Genomic DNA, 17922 nt, shown 5'->3' with positions numbered 1-17922 from the left:
TTACAGTCAGGTGCCACTGAGCAAAAAAGGATCAGAAGGTAGATTTAGATTGGGTATTAGGAAGAAATTCTTTACTGTGAGGGTGGAACAGGTTGCCCAGAAGCTGTGGCTGCCCCATCCCTCGAAGTGTTCAAGGCCAGACTGGATGGGGCTTTGAGTAACCTGGTCTAGTGTAAGGTGTCCCTGCCCAAGGCAGGCAGATTGGAACTAGGTGACCTTTAAGGTCACTTCTGAACCAAACCACTCTATGATTCTATAATCAATAACTTTTCAGTTAAGTGATGTACCTGAATTCCTACTTCATTTACGGTGTTGCCTTACAAGCAGCAGTATTAAAAAATGCTACCATGGGGAACTCTTCAAGCACAGCTGTACAGCAACCATAATGTACAACATAGATGAAGAAAGAACCATGGCATTTTGACCAAACAATCTATCAGCAACACTCTTGACAAATAATAACCCTTATACATGGCACCAACTTACTACTAACAACTAAACTGTTACCAGGAAGGATAATATCTGAAGAGGAAACAAAGTGACTGATTTACAATAGTGCTGTTTTGATCAATCAAAACACTACGTATTATTTACAGATCAACAGCAGAAATCTACTTTAGCGCATAATTTCTTCAAATATTACCTTTGCCAAATATTTCAGTTAATTTTTATTATACAAGTAAGTTCAGAATGCAACAGTCACTGTGATAGCTAACTACAGATGAAGAAATGACTGATACGTTCCTGTATTTACCAAATAACTCAAGAAACCTAGTTAAGCCAAAATTATTTAAACTGAAACTAATTGACAGAAGACATTCAGAAAGAGAACACATGATTAAAATTTGGGATGATGCATTATATAGCTCATATATGTTAAAAAAAAAAATAATATCCATATTAGGAGTGGATCAAAAGTAAACTTTCCAAAGTGATTATAATAAAAAAATCTGATTTTTTTCAATATGCATAAATATTTTTCAATATGCACTGTAAAATAGTCACCTCAAAGAATATACTATATAAAGAATCACTATATTACTACTAATAAAGTGAGTGATAAAGTGATAAAGTTTGATCATATTAAAAAATGTTCTATAATCTTCTAGAGAAGGAATTAAAATAATTCAATGGCTTTCTTCATTAAGGCTTAAGGAACATTAAGGGATATAAAACATGTTCATTAAGGAACATAGAAAAATTAAGATTAATGTTGATCAATATACCAGTGTATGGCTGAAAATTACTAGGTGTAGAATATGTGCAATATGTTTATTTATGGACTTGAAAGTTTTTTGTGAATGAGACTGAAATGATTGTAAAGACAATGATGAATTTAAATGTCACTGAAGAGAACATCAAATATCAAATGGTAATCTAGAACACGAGCAAAAAAGAATAGGTCTCCACAAATAGGAGGGTATTAAGAAAATATGACTGAAAAAGTAAGTCATGTTTGGAAGTTCATGACAACTTAAGAAAAAGTAAGAAGAGAAAGCCTGTCAAATAAAAGTAGGAAGAGATAAAATGTGACAGCATAACTGAAGAAAGAAAAGATTATATAAATAACATTGGAAGCAGGAAAAAAAAACAAAACATGAAATGATCTCCAGATGCTTAGCTGAGTTTTTAGAGTTCTTAATGACAAGTTTTCCTGTGCACAGAACAGTAGAAAAAAACATAATTTAATTAATTTAACAGTCTGTTTGTGAAAGGCTGTTTAGAAAGATTCCCCTTTAGAAAATTTTCAGAGAGAACAGTGAATATTCGACTTCTTAGGGAAATAGGTTAGTATTTCATAAGAGTTTTAAGTTGAGAAAGGGGAAGAGGAAGCTTATACAAAACTGATACAATTCCCAAATTTGATTTTAAAGATAAAGAAAGGACAGCAAATAAAAAGGTGTGCAAAGAGATGAAGATATACAGAAAGATAGATTTGTGGCTGAACAGACAGAAGGCAAGAATGAAGCCTGTCTCTGGATACCAAAAGAAAATTGACTATTCTATTTATATCAGGACATGATTTTACTTAGAGGTGAAGTGGGATCCTCAAGATGGTACAAGTGATACCAGAAGCTTGGCAAGAAAATACAGAAACCAAATCTAGTAAGGCAAGGTACAAAATCTAATAACAATACTAATGCTGATGACAGTAAGAACAACAATAACAATAATAATAATTAATAGAGTAGCAATCAAAAGTGGAAGATAGACACTTGAAAGTAAACTGCTGTCAAGCAAACTGGAAATACAGGTAGAGATATGGGTGCAGAAGGAGCATTACATAGTAGTGATCCAGTAAACTAAATAAAGTCAGCATTTAAAAACATACATACTGGTCAGAAATATGTTGGAGAAGTGTTACAAAAGATGTTCTTCAGGAGCAAACATAGGATTTTTCTTTAGATTCACTTAATACTGCATTCCCTATCTTCATCCAGGACAGACTGGAATATACATTATTTTTTATTTCTTTTTAAATACAGTATGGTTGAGATTTGAGCATCCCACATACAGCTTAGAAGATTAGATGAGAAATCATCATACTAAGGAAATAGGTAGATGGCTGGATTTATTCACCTAACAGACTTTAAACCAACAAGTATTTTAGAAGTGATTCAAATACTTATGTTGTAGTGAACACAGGCACAAGAAATAATTACAGGAAATAACCTTACAGCAATGACTTCATTTAAATTAAATGCGGAGACAGGCATAGGTAAGACTAATTGTAGCTTTTCTCTATAAAAGGGCAAACTTAGAGGAAAAGGAAGCTAGCCAATTAACCAAAGAGCTTGAGGACTTGAATGTTTAAAGAGCCTACAGAAGTCCTTAAATCAAAACAGGAAATAATTGTTTTGACCTGTAAAATATGTAAGAGAAAACGTAGAGATATAATTCTGGAATCATGAGTTCTACTAAGACAGCAGAAATGCTTTTCACTGATGTTTTGCTGGCATTTACCCTCTGGGTAAGCTGAACTTTTGAAAGGAAGGGAAGTTGCTCCTTTTTAAATCTGTGAATGTGTTCAGCAGGAAGCTGCTGTTGGAATGGAGAATGTAACACCCAATATGGGAGAGAGGCAACAAGCAGGGATTCTGCAGGTAAGTTCTGAAAGCAGTTGGTGGCCTGCCCACGGCAGGCAGCAGAGGCAAACACTAAGCATCAGAAGATGCATAGAAAGACTTTCCCAAGGCCTCATGAGAACTTCATCTGAAACTTGAACTTGGAAAGTGACAAAACATCACTGCTAATTGCTGGACTGGAAAGAAACACTGGAGGAGAGAAACTGCCTTGCAAAGGTACAATAGGCAATACCTATACTGATGTGCAGTTATTTTACACTCCTCACCTAGTTCTTCTCTATGTAACATTTATGTTGGTTGGGAATGAAACAGCTCTCCATACTTGAAGACCTGTGATATTTAGAGAAAAGGTGTACCTCAAGACTGACAGATGGGGTATCCTATCATGCCCACAGCGGCTCAAGGGCACAGAGATTAAACAATCCACTGGTGTGGGATGAAAATTAGAAATCAGTGATTTCTGATGAAAACCGGTAAGGTAAAAAACATAATAAAAAAATCTTAAGTTGCTTTATCATGGTGTTTGCTTAGCTTGTGAACTGTTTGAGAATACCACTGCCTGTAATAGCATATCAGACTCGATCCAGAATATCATCAGAACCAAAGCAGTAGTCGTGCATCAAAGCTGCCCTGTGGAAAGATGTGTTTTCTTGCATTTTGTAGCCATTAATGGCCAGCCATCTGTTTCACAGAAGTTATACTTGGATGTTCACATTAAATATTTACTTGAAAAATATTTACACCATTATCATAGCATGAAGTATAGAAAGACAGAGTATTTGTTGTTTTTTCTTTCTTGAAACATCAGACCAAAATCTTTCATTGCCACAACCCATATTACCTATGCAAGTAGGCAAAGGTTTGTCCCAAACTCTTCGATCTCCACTTAAGCAGGTCATAATGCTACTACCATGCATTGTATAGCCAGGATTACAGCTGTATAAAATGACAGTGTCTATAAAATGTCCTTCATCTCGGATCTTGTAGCCATAATTTGGTATGCCAGGATCTTCACACTTCACTAGGTCAAAACCTGCAAACAGAGATAAGAAGAAAAAAAAGGCACAGATACATAAAATGTCAAATAAAACAAAACGCCAATGAATCTGATCTTGATGAAAATTATATTCCCATGATTCATTTAGATCAGATGTATCCACAGTGACCACAGATAAATTACATATAATTTGGGTAAATCAGAAATGGAAACACCAACTGCAAACTATTCATTAGATACTTGATCATGGCACTAGTTTATTGAAGAAAGCATATTATCTACACTATTCTAAAAGATATTAGGGAGCAATTTATTAATTTGTAAAACTTCTAGTCTTCCATTCTTTTTTATTCAGAGAAAGGAACTCCTGACCCTGTATTTGCCACTAAGTGCGAGCTTCACTTCCTCATCTAATCTCCATGTGCAAACTCCAAGTTTGCTGATGACACTAAGCTGGGAGGAGTGGCTGACACGCCAGAAGGCTGTGCTGCCATCCAGCGAGACCTGGACAGGCTGGAGAGTTGGGCAGGGAATAACGGGATGAAATATAACAAGGGAAAGTGTAGAGTCCTGCATCTGGGCAGGAACAACCCCAGGTTCCAGTATAGGTTGGGGAACGACCTGCTAGAGAGCAGTGTAGGGGAGAGGGACCTGGGGGTCCTAGTGGACGACAGGATGACCATGAGCCAACACTGTGCCCTTGTGGCTAAGAAGGCCAATGGCATCCTGGGATGTATTAGAAGGGCGGTGGTTAGTAGGTCGAGAGAGGTCCTCCTTCCCCTCTACTCTGCCCTGGTGAGACCCCATCTGGAATATTGTGTCCAGTTCTGGGCCCCTCAGTTCAAGAAGGACAGGGAGCTGCTGGAGAGAGTCCAGCGCAGGGCAACCAAGATGATTAAGGGAGTGGAGCATCTCCCTTATGAGGAAAGACTGAGGGAGCTGGGTCTTTATAGTTTAGAGAAGAGGAGACTGAGGGGTGACCTTATAAGTGTCTATAAATATATAAAGGGGGAGTGTCACGAGGATGGAGCCAGGCTCTACTCAGTGGCAAACAATGATAGGACAAGGGGTAATGGGTGCAAACTGGAACACAAGAGGTTCCACTTAAACTTGAGAAGGAACTTCTTCTCAGTGAGGGTGACGGAACACTGGAACAGGCTGCCCAGGGAGGTTGTGGAGTCTCCTTCCCTGGAGACATTCAAAGCCCGCCTGGACACATTCCTGTGTAACGTTATCTAGGTGTTCCTGCTCTGGCAGGGGGATTGGACTAGATGATCTTTTGAGGTCCCTTCCAATCTCCAGCACACTGTGATACTGTGATACTGTGATTGCCCTTTTTAGCCTATTAACATGCTGAATGGGGTAAACAGCACCCCCTCTGCTCCTTGGAAAGAGCAGTCCTAGTCTGAGCAGTTAAAACTCCTTCCACATTTTACCCTTTCCTCTCTGCGTTTTTCCATATAACATGGCCAAAATGTAAATATGCACTCCTTTTGGCTTGAGGTCCAGCTCTTGGATCAAGAAAAAGAGTGGTTCCAAATTCACCTTTCTCAAGTCCAGATTATTCTTTGTGGATTCTTCCTTTATTGCTGTCATGTTCCCACCCCAAGAAAGTAATTCTGACTACAAACGGATTCCATTTTGCTGTCCTTATTTTACTGAACAGCTTCATTAAGTAGTTCTGAATCAGGTGGCTGGTCTTCCCTTCAGTTTGCTATTTTCAGCTCATTCGCTACATGAGGTTGCCCAGAGAAGTTGTGGATGTCTGATTCCTGCAAGTGCTCAAGGCCAGGCTGGAAGGCTGGATGGGGCTTTGAGCAGCCTGGTCTAGTGGATGGTGTCCCTGCCTATGGCAAGGGGGTTGGAACTAGATAACCTTTAAGGTCCCTTCCAACCCAAACCGTTCTACGACTCTATGAGGTCCTTCACTAATTAGGGGAGAATCAGACATCACAATATGAAGTATCTGGACTTAGTGAAAAGGAATGTGTCTCCCCCCTACACACACAATAAAAAAAAAAAGACTGCTATTCCATCACATCGACACTGCATCTCTATCTGTGCTAGTATCTTAAAAAAGATCAAGCCCCAAGACCTATGAGAATGCTCTCACTACAGCCATGCACTTCAATTACCCTTCAAAAGAGCATGGCTCTCTACAAGCCACTTCAAGGGAATTTAGCTCATGCTGTATACTATGTTACACCTGAGATTGTTTGGGAGACTGCTATACAACCAAAGCTAGGAGCATGCTAGCATTTACCCTGACGTTTCAGCAATCTAGACAGCCACCTTCCCATGCTCACACTCATGCCCTGACATTTAGTCTACTGTGTAACCTATGTGTCAGAAGTATCTATAATCACACACAGTACAAATCTATTATAGGGATTTATCATTGTTCTTTTGTAAAAGATTGCTTCCATGTGAATATTTGCACAACCCTGCAACTTGCCTTCGTTGACCCAAAAAAGAAACAAGCAAACACACTCAGTTTCCAGAAAAAAAGGGGTAGCATTCATTTTAACTAGCTCTCAGGATCAATTATATGAAACCAGTTGTCTTTTAGAGTTAACAGTAACTTATGGGGTATGATTAATCTCAACCTAAAGTAGATACGTAAAATAGACTGGATGAACTGTGGAATTAAAAAAAAAATGTCTATTTCTCTTCATTCACTGCAAAAAGAACCAAGATGATCAGGTCATTCAGATGAGCTGAGCTCCACAAGCTATATGTCATTATTTTAATCTCCTATTAAACATAAAGAGACATTTATTTTAAACCTGAAAAATGTAAGTTCTTTGATAGATAATGTGATATTTTAATGCTGATTTGATGGCATGAGCCAGCCTAACACTATTTCTCTGCCACCTGCTTTTGGATACTTTCCCATCCATTAGCAGGTGCAACATTTGGTTATCACTGGCAGCAGCATGTGAATGACAGACAAATCTGTTTATGGTAAGATAAACTTTCCATAATAGTGATATATAGTCAGAAAGCTACCACAAAAAATTGATTCTCTACTACCTATCACCACATAAGAAAAGGTTGCCAGGGAGCAGTAGTATCTGTTATAAGACCTACAAATTTGGGTGAAATGAAACAAATTTTGGACAAACAAGCCCTTCTAGTCTGCTATATAGCCATCTTCACTACAGAAGATTACAAGACTGAGATAAAATTATTCTTCTGACTTGCTTCATGTATTCCACTTAGCATTCAGTTTTGCAGAAGTGTATAAGTATATATGATGCAATCAATGTCCGAGATTCATTTCTTTTCTCCTTTTTGTACTGCTTCTTCTGTAGGATAATGTGTCTATGAAAGGCACTAGATCTCATCCATTAGAATAAGGGCTTCCTGAATGGCGCAAAACCACCTCTAGTATGTTACAATCTGTTTACACAGTATACATGTCAGATACCCTATTCCATTTTCTCTTGATCTGTAATAATAATCCCTACTAAAGAAACCTCACTGACATCAAGAGTTAAAGAGATCCTACCACAAGCATTAGAAGTTTGACAGAAGAAGCCTGCTATAGCCTGTCCACACCTTCTCTGTTCTTGCTTTGAAATAGCACTGAGTAGCACAAAAGACTTTTGTTTTTTCCTTTAGCATATTAATGGTTCACATCATTACTGTAAGCCACGTATACCTTTGAGTATCCACTGACATAGAGGTTTTCCACCTCCTTTCTGCTGAAGACTGCTACGAATTCTCCAAAGTGAGCTAAACTGCTATAAAAGTCTATCTTGTTGAATATAAACTTGTTTTTCATGTTTGCATTTGGAGACTATGACAGAAATCCATGAGGCCCCACAGATCACAGGCTGAAATTCACTTTACTACTACGTTAGAATACTATAATTGAAATAAATATAATCTGCTAAAAAGAAAATAATAAATAAACCTTGATATTACTTATTAAGAAAATAACTTACTTAGGCTCTTACAAAAAGGCTTCATTTTGAACCCAAATTTTCTGAAGACAGAAATTTATTAAAAATGTAGATTGAGATCCAGCATTTAGGAAAAAAAAAACCAAAAACCCAACCAAAAAATATAAATATAAAAACCATAAAAATTGTTGGGTTTTGTGTAAGTCCAAAATAACCAACCTGTAAAATGATTTATTAATATTTGGCATTATTTTGACTAACATGGTTTTCAAATTACATATATTGCTAAATATATGCACGTCTATATCATAGCAACCATAAAATATACTGATTTTTATTACAAAATTTTGTGTAGGTGCATGCTCATAAAGAAACAATATACTAATAAGAAATCAATCAATTAACAAATAATGTTTGACTGGAAGTTATGTAAAAAACATAAAATTCAGTTAATATATCAATAACAAGATAATAAATTAGTTAATTATGTATTGGTTCTTCTCCTCTACCTCAGAATGGTCTACATCAATCATATGAAATTTAATGATTTTGCCTGTTTAGTTTTTTTTAACAAATATTACAAATGTGGATGAAGTTTCTCTAAATCTCATTCCCCAAATGTGGAAAGACTTTTTCACCTGTCAACAGCACTGTCTCAAGGTGAACTGCCTGCTTTTGAAAGTCTCATACTCTACAAATACTTGCTGAACTGTAATTCTGTACCTGTAAACAACAAAATACCTCTGCAAATTATGAGTAAAAGAAAACAACTCTGGTAATGAGAATGTGCAGCAGCACATACAGGAATTTCTCAGCCTGTGCAAGTGTCAGAGGAAATAAAGTCCCTTACAGAAATATACTGCTTCTTTAAATCTTATTTTTGAGGCTCTGTGGGAGCATTGTTATCAGTAGCTGAGTTAAAATTTTCTGTCAGTATATTTTAAACTCTAATCAAATATTTATTTGGCGTAAAGTGTTAGATAAGCTGATTGTAGAGAATATAACCACTCATTGTCTTGGGTATAAGAATTCAATTTCCTATTTCAAACACAATATAGGAAAAAAAAAGAAAATATTTAACAGGAAGCAAAAATATAAACCCCAAATTTAAATATCCTCGAGATTTTAAAAACTTCAGTATTTGCTGTTTTATTTAGACTACTTAGACACACATTGGAAAATTAATATCGATTTTGATTTTTTCTAACTTTTGCTAATTCAGGAAAAGTCCAGTGTTAGTCACAATTTTTAGGTTTGCTTGCACAATATTATGCCTAGAAAAAAAAAAAAAAACAGGTACGAACATTCAGTATGACAAAACAAAGAGTATTATTGATTTTTTTATCTGAAAAAATTAGAATATTCTCTGCAAGGATATCCAAGAAACTATTTGTTGGCTTTTATGCAAAATTTTTAAAAAGCCACTTTGAATACTTTACAAAAAATGTAAGAATGACACTGCATAATTTGTGGCCACGTATTCACGACTCTTTTCCACCAGCAAGACTAGCTCTGTTTGCCAGTAGGGATATTAAAAATTCGGGTATTTCACATGCAAGTAGCTGCTGCTAATTGTGTACAAATATAGCAGGATCTTGCCCTGAGTCTTTGCAGGCCAGCTGCCTTCCCAGCTCTTCTTATCCAACTTTTTCCCCTTCATATCATACACAAAAAATACAAATACAACTTTCCATTCCCTTTTTCCCTGATGCTCATGTGCATGTGTTGTAATTTGTCTTAAAAGACCATGTTGTGAAATCTCCTTTTTGAAATGTTGCAACAAAAATTCAGTGTTAAAGCAGAAGCTGTGAACTTTCACAGCAGGGAAAAAGGTCATGAACTCCACAAAATCACAGTAGTCAGTGTACTTGACATTGAAATGAACCAGCAGTCAGAGAAACTCTGCCAATATTCTCACTGCTGAGAAAGATTAGTGTACTGGCAAATTGCTGTCAATTATCTTATTCCTGAGTTTCAATATAGGATTATCAGAACAATGAATGGATAAAAGCCAGTTAAAATAAAACCAAAACAGCCAGAATACATCCCAGTAATTGGCTGTCACCTTCTGAGATTATTTATCCAACATGATTTGTTCTCTCATATTTGATAGAAATAATCAGGAATGTAGAAATACCAGTTGTCACAGTAAAAATTACTGACATCTATAATGTATGTAGACTATTCATTACAAATTTTTTCAACTCAATTTGATTACAATAGGTACTGTGGTTCTCTCTACATTACTAGGTACTGCAGTACCGCAGAAGCAAATCTGGGCAGACAAACGATGATGAGGACATGATGTCCACACTATCTGCAACTAAAGTAGCTTTTGTGTCCATTAGACGTGGAGTATGCCAACTACTTGTGTGGATCACACCTTTCAGTTCAGCTTCAAGTTTGTACCCTCTAAAACCTGTCTTCAATATGAAGGTAGAAGAAGCAAGTGATCATTTTGTCTCCCTGAGGGAAATTCTCATGGATTTATATGGTACAGTGTACTTCTAACAGAATCTGTGAGATATCTGGAAACGTTCTCTTCACCTATTTTGAAACAAAGATTACAGTTTACTATTATTACTACATATATATTTATACGTATTTACACTCAATTTAAACATACAGTGGCTATATGAAAAATAAGTAATGTAAAATGAGTAATTTCTAACTCCTATTTCTGGAAGTACTCAAAAGGTATTTTGAAATAATCATTCTCCTAAAGCCAGACACACAAAAAAAGCAACCATCTAAAAGGTATGCCTTACCAAACATCAGGTATTTGGTCCTATTCTAACCTTCGTATTTGGAACCTCTAAGCTTGAGTCCAACACTAAGACTTCTATAAAGAGTATGAGAATAAAAATGTTATGAATTCCTGGTCTAGAAAGTGGACAAAAGCAACAAAGCAAGCTATAGTACTCATTCGAATTTTACTTTCTACACAGAGGAATACTGAGTCATGTTAACATTACATCTGTCTTAGTAGAACATGTAAGCACGCTGTTATTAGGGACCAGAATTTAGGTCCCCAATGAAGACTCAGGAAATTGGGCTGCAGGGCTTTATTCCTTCCTTTTCTTTTCTTTTCTTTTCTTTCTGGTTTAGTAAACTTTCTTCATGCTTTCCACAAAGTATACCATGGCAATTAAAACTTCACCCATGGAGACAGAAGAAAACAGTTTTAAAAGAGAGGAAATAATTGAAGTGACAGTAAAATAGAAGTAACATCGCAGCCCTTAATACTGCAGTCCCATGGTGCAAATTTGTCCAACAAGTTTTGACAGGTTAACTTTATTTACAAATTTTATGTTGGATTAATTATTGTTTGTCGATGCCATTCTAACTTTATGCCAAGCCATATATAAAATTGGCATAAATCACAAAATGTTCGTAAGTTTCCCTCTGTACGCTCCTGTTAATTTTACAGGAATTCAATCATGGGTTCGTGCCAGATTCAGATCAGACTTGCACCACTGGCTGTTCTGATGCTGCATAGATTAATTTTTAATTATCCTGGAACCCTGGCCTCAGATATGACCCCAGAACACTGTAACCACCAAGTAAAGGAACACCATAGCCACCAAACTCTAAAATAATAATAATGTTAATACATAATAATAATTAATAATAATAAATTAACAACAATAACAACAGAGGGAATTTCTTCTTATAAATTCAGAAAAACCATGTGTTGCAACTTCTGTGGGCTCTGGCAGCCCATAGTATGCACTCTAAATAGACAGCCTACCAGACAAAACTGTAAAGACATTTTAAAAGAAATACGAGGTGGGGTATTTGCAAAACTTTAGACGTCTAATCTAAAGAACAGGTCCTGAAAACATAATATACAGCACATTGGTCAACGCTATCAATGATCTCAGGTTCGATGAGTACATTTATACTCAGAATTTTATATTAATATTACTGTTTTTTCATAGAAGGGGAAATATTATTAAAACAATACCACTAATCCCCATAAAAATGCTACAAAACAAGCCATGAGGGATTAACAATTCTGAATGTAAAGAAAAATTTAGAAGCTCATATCTTTAGCTCTAAAGGATTAAAAGCACATCCTCTGGGATTCCAGTGAGTGTTTAATAGTCTCTCATAATTGTACTCCTTTCTATACTGCACGTACAGACTGGCTGGGCCCTGCGCAGCCAAAAGGTAATGCTGTCTTTCCATTTTACTTGCCATGGAAGACAAAGCCCATAAATGATGTATAATGTATCTTTAGCGTCTAAAAGTGGTGTGGTAAAATATTTTGGGATGAGTCCAAAGGAAGTGCATATGTATATATAAGTCCTATTTCAGTATATACACGGAAATATTAACAGGTATTTTAATATTAAAAAATAAGTTAATGTGAAAAACATTGGAAACATCAAGAACTCCATTAGTCTTACTTAAATCTAAAGTAATTTAGACTCATAAATATAATCTATGTTTTGCACAGAATTATTTTTGAACTACCAAAGAGTAATTAAAAACATGAATGGTACTTGAGTTAATGTTCAGCGTCTATAATGTGTTTCTAAATGCATGTAAATGTCAACAAATACTCATTCTGCAGTTGTTGTATCTTAAACATCCATAAAATAATCGATTTAATTAAATCAGTTAAATTCTAATTGAGAGTTCCTGGCATTTTCATTCTGTCTTGGAACCATTTATGTGCTATTGAAACCTACAGTTGTAGAGAAAGAAAGTCTATATTACGTACTGGAAAATGCACCAACTACAAAATCTCTACCTAATTAGAATGACGGAAAACTCTGTAAACAGAAAAGTGTTTGGGTAATGTGGATATAGTGAAGTATCAGAAACTTGCAGGAACTTTCAAAGACTCTAGGATGACAAATGAGCAGAGACTGTGTGCAGTGGGACAAAATCAGCTCCAGACGTTTCTCTAGGATCTGTAAAGTTTTCTTGAGGAAGGCTGAAAGATTTTTATGTCTTGGTGATTGAATATTTTACATTCTAACACAGATCATCTGAAAGAGACCAAAGGAGACACATTTTTCAAATAAACCCATATATTTCTACATGCTTGTACAGCAGAATGAGTTCACAGTAAGTAATGATACCTGCTGCTTTGTATCCTATGGAAATTGAGAGGTACACTTTCTCAAAAGCTTCGCAATCTACTGGCAATTTATGTTTGACTAGTGTACATATTGTCAGTAACAAGTCTTTTGAGCATAAAATGAAAAAGAATTATTTTCTGTAATTTTCTTCTGTAATAAGTATGCTACAAAAAGTTTTCAGGCTGCCAACTTCAAAATAGATTCTTTGGGTCCATATGTCCTATCTATAATTTCCTTTCTCCCCTTTTCAGCTTTAACATCTACATATATAAAAGGGAAAAAAAAAATCAAGAAGCTGGATAAATACATAGAAACAGGTAGTAGAAGAGAGTCTTTGTATGTGATTATTTTATTGAAATACAGTTTGGTTTGTATCTACCAATACTTGCAAGAGATATGTATGCAAATATATGTGCCTGTATCAAGATGATTACTGAGCATATATAGAAACCATACTAGTAATCTTTGCAATCAGCAAGCAAATTAATTACTATCATTTATACTCAATATAAGAGAAGCAGGGATTAAAGCTGAGATTCCATGTGAGTTTAAGAACCCTAACATAATGTGTGGAGAGATTATCTTCAGGAATGCTCCCTGTCTAAGCCCCCTTTAGAAACAGTAAGTCAAGGAGGGCTACAGTCAGTACTTAAAAACATTCCGTAGGTTACTTGCAAGACGAGCACTGCTCTGATCTTTTCTTTTTTTGGGGGGGGGGGGGGGGGTTGGGGTTGGGGCGAGAGAGGAGCAGGGAAGGGACAGGAAGAAAAGAAAAAACATTACCATGAAACCGTACTTTTTTTTCTTGTGTTATTTAGTGCAAGGTACTTTGGCTTAACACCTACCAAACAGTTCAGTGATTACAAACGTATTCATGTCCTCACAGTCTTTTCTAGAATACTCACTCTAAGTAATAGAGTCAGCATGAACATAAAGGACGGATTGAAACATGGGAAAGAACTTGTACAAGCTTATAAAAAAACAGTGTGGCACAGACAGGACTGAAAGCTAAAAATCCCCACCATCTGCAGCTTCACTCATGCTTTCGCATGCTGACAGGGAAACAAACACAGCACCTGTTATTCTGGCTAATGTTACTGATGCCCAGCACTTTTGAAATCCAAGTTCTAAATACACTGTGGTGAACAGCTTTGATAATGAGAAACACATAAATCTTGTCTACCTTTCATCTTTCTGTCTTAAGCAACTTTCTCCACATAGAAAATTTACAGAAGGGGAAGGAATAGAAATAAAAAGGTTTACAGTATTCACCTTTATTTTCGGAACAGTCTGCTTTCTAATGCATTCTGCTCATGTATCAAATGCACACAGCTTGGCAGGATGATTTTAATATTATGCATTTTTGAAGAAATAATTTATGATTGGACAACTTTCTTACAGTTTTGAATAATTAGAAACAGAAATTTGATGACTGAAAAATCTCTTCTCTGTTTATTGCTAATATTTAGTTATAAAAAGTTACTAGATTCTAGCACAACAAGTTTGATCTGTAGAAATGTAAACAATTCCCTCTTATAATGCACCTGAACTGTTAAAATCCTTACAAATGAATTATGGTGTTTGTTGTTTTTTTTTTACTTAAAATCCATGTTTTCATAAAGTCTATGTAAATTCAACATTTAAAAATTAGTGAAATAGTTATCTAATTTATTTTATACGAATGTTTTAATAGATGAGATTTCAAAATTTTTCAAAAACTGAAAAAAAATCTGTCAGGAGAAAGATATGATCAAACATTGATCTCAAGGGCATACACAAATGACCTGAAATGTCTAAAATTAAAACAAAGCACAAACCATATATAAGATTTTACTTTAGTATAACAGTATGAGAATATGGAACAGAGTCATATCTTTAGATTTGTGTTGCTCATATTTTATAGTTATATTGTTACAGTTTACAATTTCATAAATTTAAGTTAGCAAATCAGCAATGAGGCACTTAAAAGATCTTACATTTGAACTACAGCAAGAAGGAGCTTATGAGGAAGATTAGTCCAACATATTAGGTTTCTAAGTGCAGGTTATCTGCCTGACATAAAGAACTGCTTATGAAGAAGATAATTAGTTGGATAATAATGACAACTGTTGTCCTTGTCTCATACTTATTAGCTCTAGCTTCTCTTTTCCCAAACAGAGAAGGTTGAGCCAATAATCCTAAATTGGAAATAACCGTGTTTTCACCCAACATGAGGCCAAAGTAGATGAGAAGGCCAGGGGTAAAGAACAATAAGGTAGTGGCAGCTCTGTTCAAGTGTCCTAAGATTTCAGACAGGATATTTTTGCTCGTGGGAAATTTCTGACACTTACAGTAGTGGAAAGAAATTGTCAGTAACACTACTGTCTACTCATGTAAAACATGGAAAAGGAGGAAATGATTCACTGCAAACAAACAGGAGTCTTTTTGTGAAAAGCAGAGAAATTGGGCAAAAGAAAATGGGCAAACTTTTGGAACAAATCCCAGATGAAACTGCATAAATTCAACTACACATACATATAATTGCAAAGTCTATAATGGCTCCATAGAACTAGACCTTTTTAAAAATATAAAATAATCCTTACTTCTGGCATTTATAAAACATTTATTTTGCAATTTTTCAAATTTGACTTTCTTCTAGAATAGTTTTTCCTATGCATGGAATGCAACTTAACATTAATTTGGGGTTAGTCATATAACTGTATTGCTCTTAAAATGATCACAGAATCATAGAATCGTATATATACATATAGGTTAATACATACTCATTAATGATTTCTTTCCTTTTGCTTATTTTCATTACACTTTCTCTTACATTTTTATTGCAGTGTGTGAAGGTTCTCTTTGCAACAGATCTCTTAGACCAGTTAGTTACTGAAAGGAAATTGCAGGAGCTTCTTTTCATTACTGGATTGTTCTGCTCAACTGACACTGTACAGCCTGAGGCAAAGCCGCTGTTTTTCTGAATTTGAGTCTGTTTGTGTGCTGGAATAATTGACTGAGTTTGCAGTTTCAGAACATTGTTTTCACTGACATAACATTTTCAATTACTTTAGAATAGGTTATGAACTAAATTCATTTTCAGTTCAGGATTCTCTTCAATTAATTTCCAGGTTTAAACCATTTATATAAATTTAGATGATGCTAATTCACATTTGTGCTCTTCCATGCACTAATTTTCACTATTCCTTGAAACGTGTAGGGGTAGAGAATGTTTATAACACAGAACTTAAATGGAAAGTTAGAACTAAGTCTTTAGCAATAACAGAATACTCTGAATGCCAAACCAGACATGAATGTATCATGTCTGAGAAATGTCTTTCAAAATTTCTTTTCATAAAACTGAAAAGTGTATCTGGAGACCAAACACTGCTGTACAACTGCCAATTGTTCATGATAGAGAGGATAATAAACGCAAATTAAAATATTAAACCTATATTTTAAAAAAAAAAACAACAAACCTATCCATATAGAATCCTAAACCTCATTTCTTTCAGCAATGCTTGACAGAATTTGATGCAAGTTCTATGGAGCTGAGCCCAGCTCAAGGGCCTGAATCTTGCCCACTCTTTTGGCAGAAATGATAGCCATGCAGAATTCTGCTTTCAGTGAAAGAAACGGTCATGGATTCAAAACTGGTGCAAGTTACAATTAAGACCTAAGTCTACATAACATTCACTCTCAAAAAAATCCTTAGCAAGAATTTTTCCAGACGTCATTTCCATCTTAGCACAGAAGTGCAGGAAAACATCTAATTTCACGTTTAAGGGAAACTTAATTTTTAACCCGTAGCAGCAAATCAGGAATAGGTAAGTAAAAGGCCTTCAGAAAGTTAAATCTGCATGTTTCTGCAACACACAGGAGTCTGCTGTGAGGCAGAACATTCTGCTGAGTGTGCAGTGCAGCCAGACACATTCCTACAGATATTATCTAACAGTATTCCTGGATGGATTGTTTCACTTACTCATTACAACAGACTCCAAGGGTTATTCTGCAGGTAAGTGAAACTTTTGCTCCTATTATATCCTCTACAGGACTGGGGAACCATGAAATTGCCACAGAGAGCTAGGTATCTGCTCCTAAAAGAGTGGATGTCTGGATAAGGACTGAGATCAACTTCATGCTATCTGCGGCCACTGCCAGTACAAGGAACTTGCAATGACACAGATACCAGCAAACAAAAAAAGTGGAAAAGTAATTTTTGCACTGACATCTACGTGCACCAAATGAGACACAAGTAAAATTACTGTATAAGTTATCTTCAGAGAAGTTAAGAGCAATCGCTGTGGAAGTACAATACAGTGCTGAGTACTCTGTGATCTGTACAGCTCCACACAGACCATGGAGGAGTTATCATTACGCAGTATTCAGAGCATCACAAAACATTTGTATATGACATGTCTGATGAAGTGTGGGGGGACTGCTTTTGCTTTTTCAATAACAAAGAAAAGTGAGACTGTTCAAGGAATGAGGATTAAACAGTAGGAAGCAAGCACTTCTGACACAAGTAAGAGTAAGTTCAGTTCTCCATAAGATGAGTGAAAACAGTCATGGTTAAAATTCCTCTGGTGTCAGGAGTGCAATAGGGGAGTGGCTAGACACTGCAGGGATTGTTTGTTATTCAGAAGCTGTACTGCAATATTCCTTATTTAAAGTTGCAGCTTGTTACTTTTACTAGACAGCTGTGTTTTCCCTTACTGCCTGTCACTGTGTGGCATCAATAAGATTTCATTTCAATTTGAATATCAATTTAACATTAAATATCACTGACATGACAGCACAAAGCACAGTGCCTACGGCTACATCTTCTCTTCCCCCAAAAAAGCCAAGAGGTTTCCAAG

General features: G+C 35.8%; 1 protein-coding gene across 2 annotated transcripts in view; it reads right to left on the bottom strand.

The window, feature by feature from the left end:
* The window catches only part of CSMD1 (CUB and Sushi multiple domains 1), a 1153012-nt gene that overhangs the window by 209578 nt on the left and 925512 nt on the right, over positions 1-17922 (bottom strand). For both annotated transcript variants that reach the window (XM_062626215.1, XM_062626216.1), the window contains exon 24: positions 3928-4119. In XM_062626215.1, coding sequence (XP_062482199.1) covers positions 3928-4119 — 192 coding nt within the window. The remainder of the gene's footprint in view (positions 1-3927; positions 4120-17922) is intronic.

The sequence above is a fragment of the Pezoporus occidentalis genome, unplaced genomic scaffold, assembly GCF_034315485.1.
Source record: "Pezoporus occidentalis ecotype Australia unplaced genomic scaffold, CSIRO_AGI_Poc_V1 ctg29, whole genome shotgun sequence".
NCBI classification, from domain to species: Eukaryota; Metazoa; Chordata; class Aves; order Psittaciformes; family Psittacidae; genus Pezoporus; species Pezoporus occidentalis.
The sequence above is the reverse complement of the archived record's forward strand: the minus strand, read 5'-3'. Positions and strand labels throughout refer to the sequence as shown.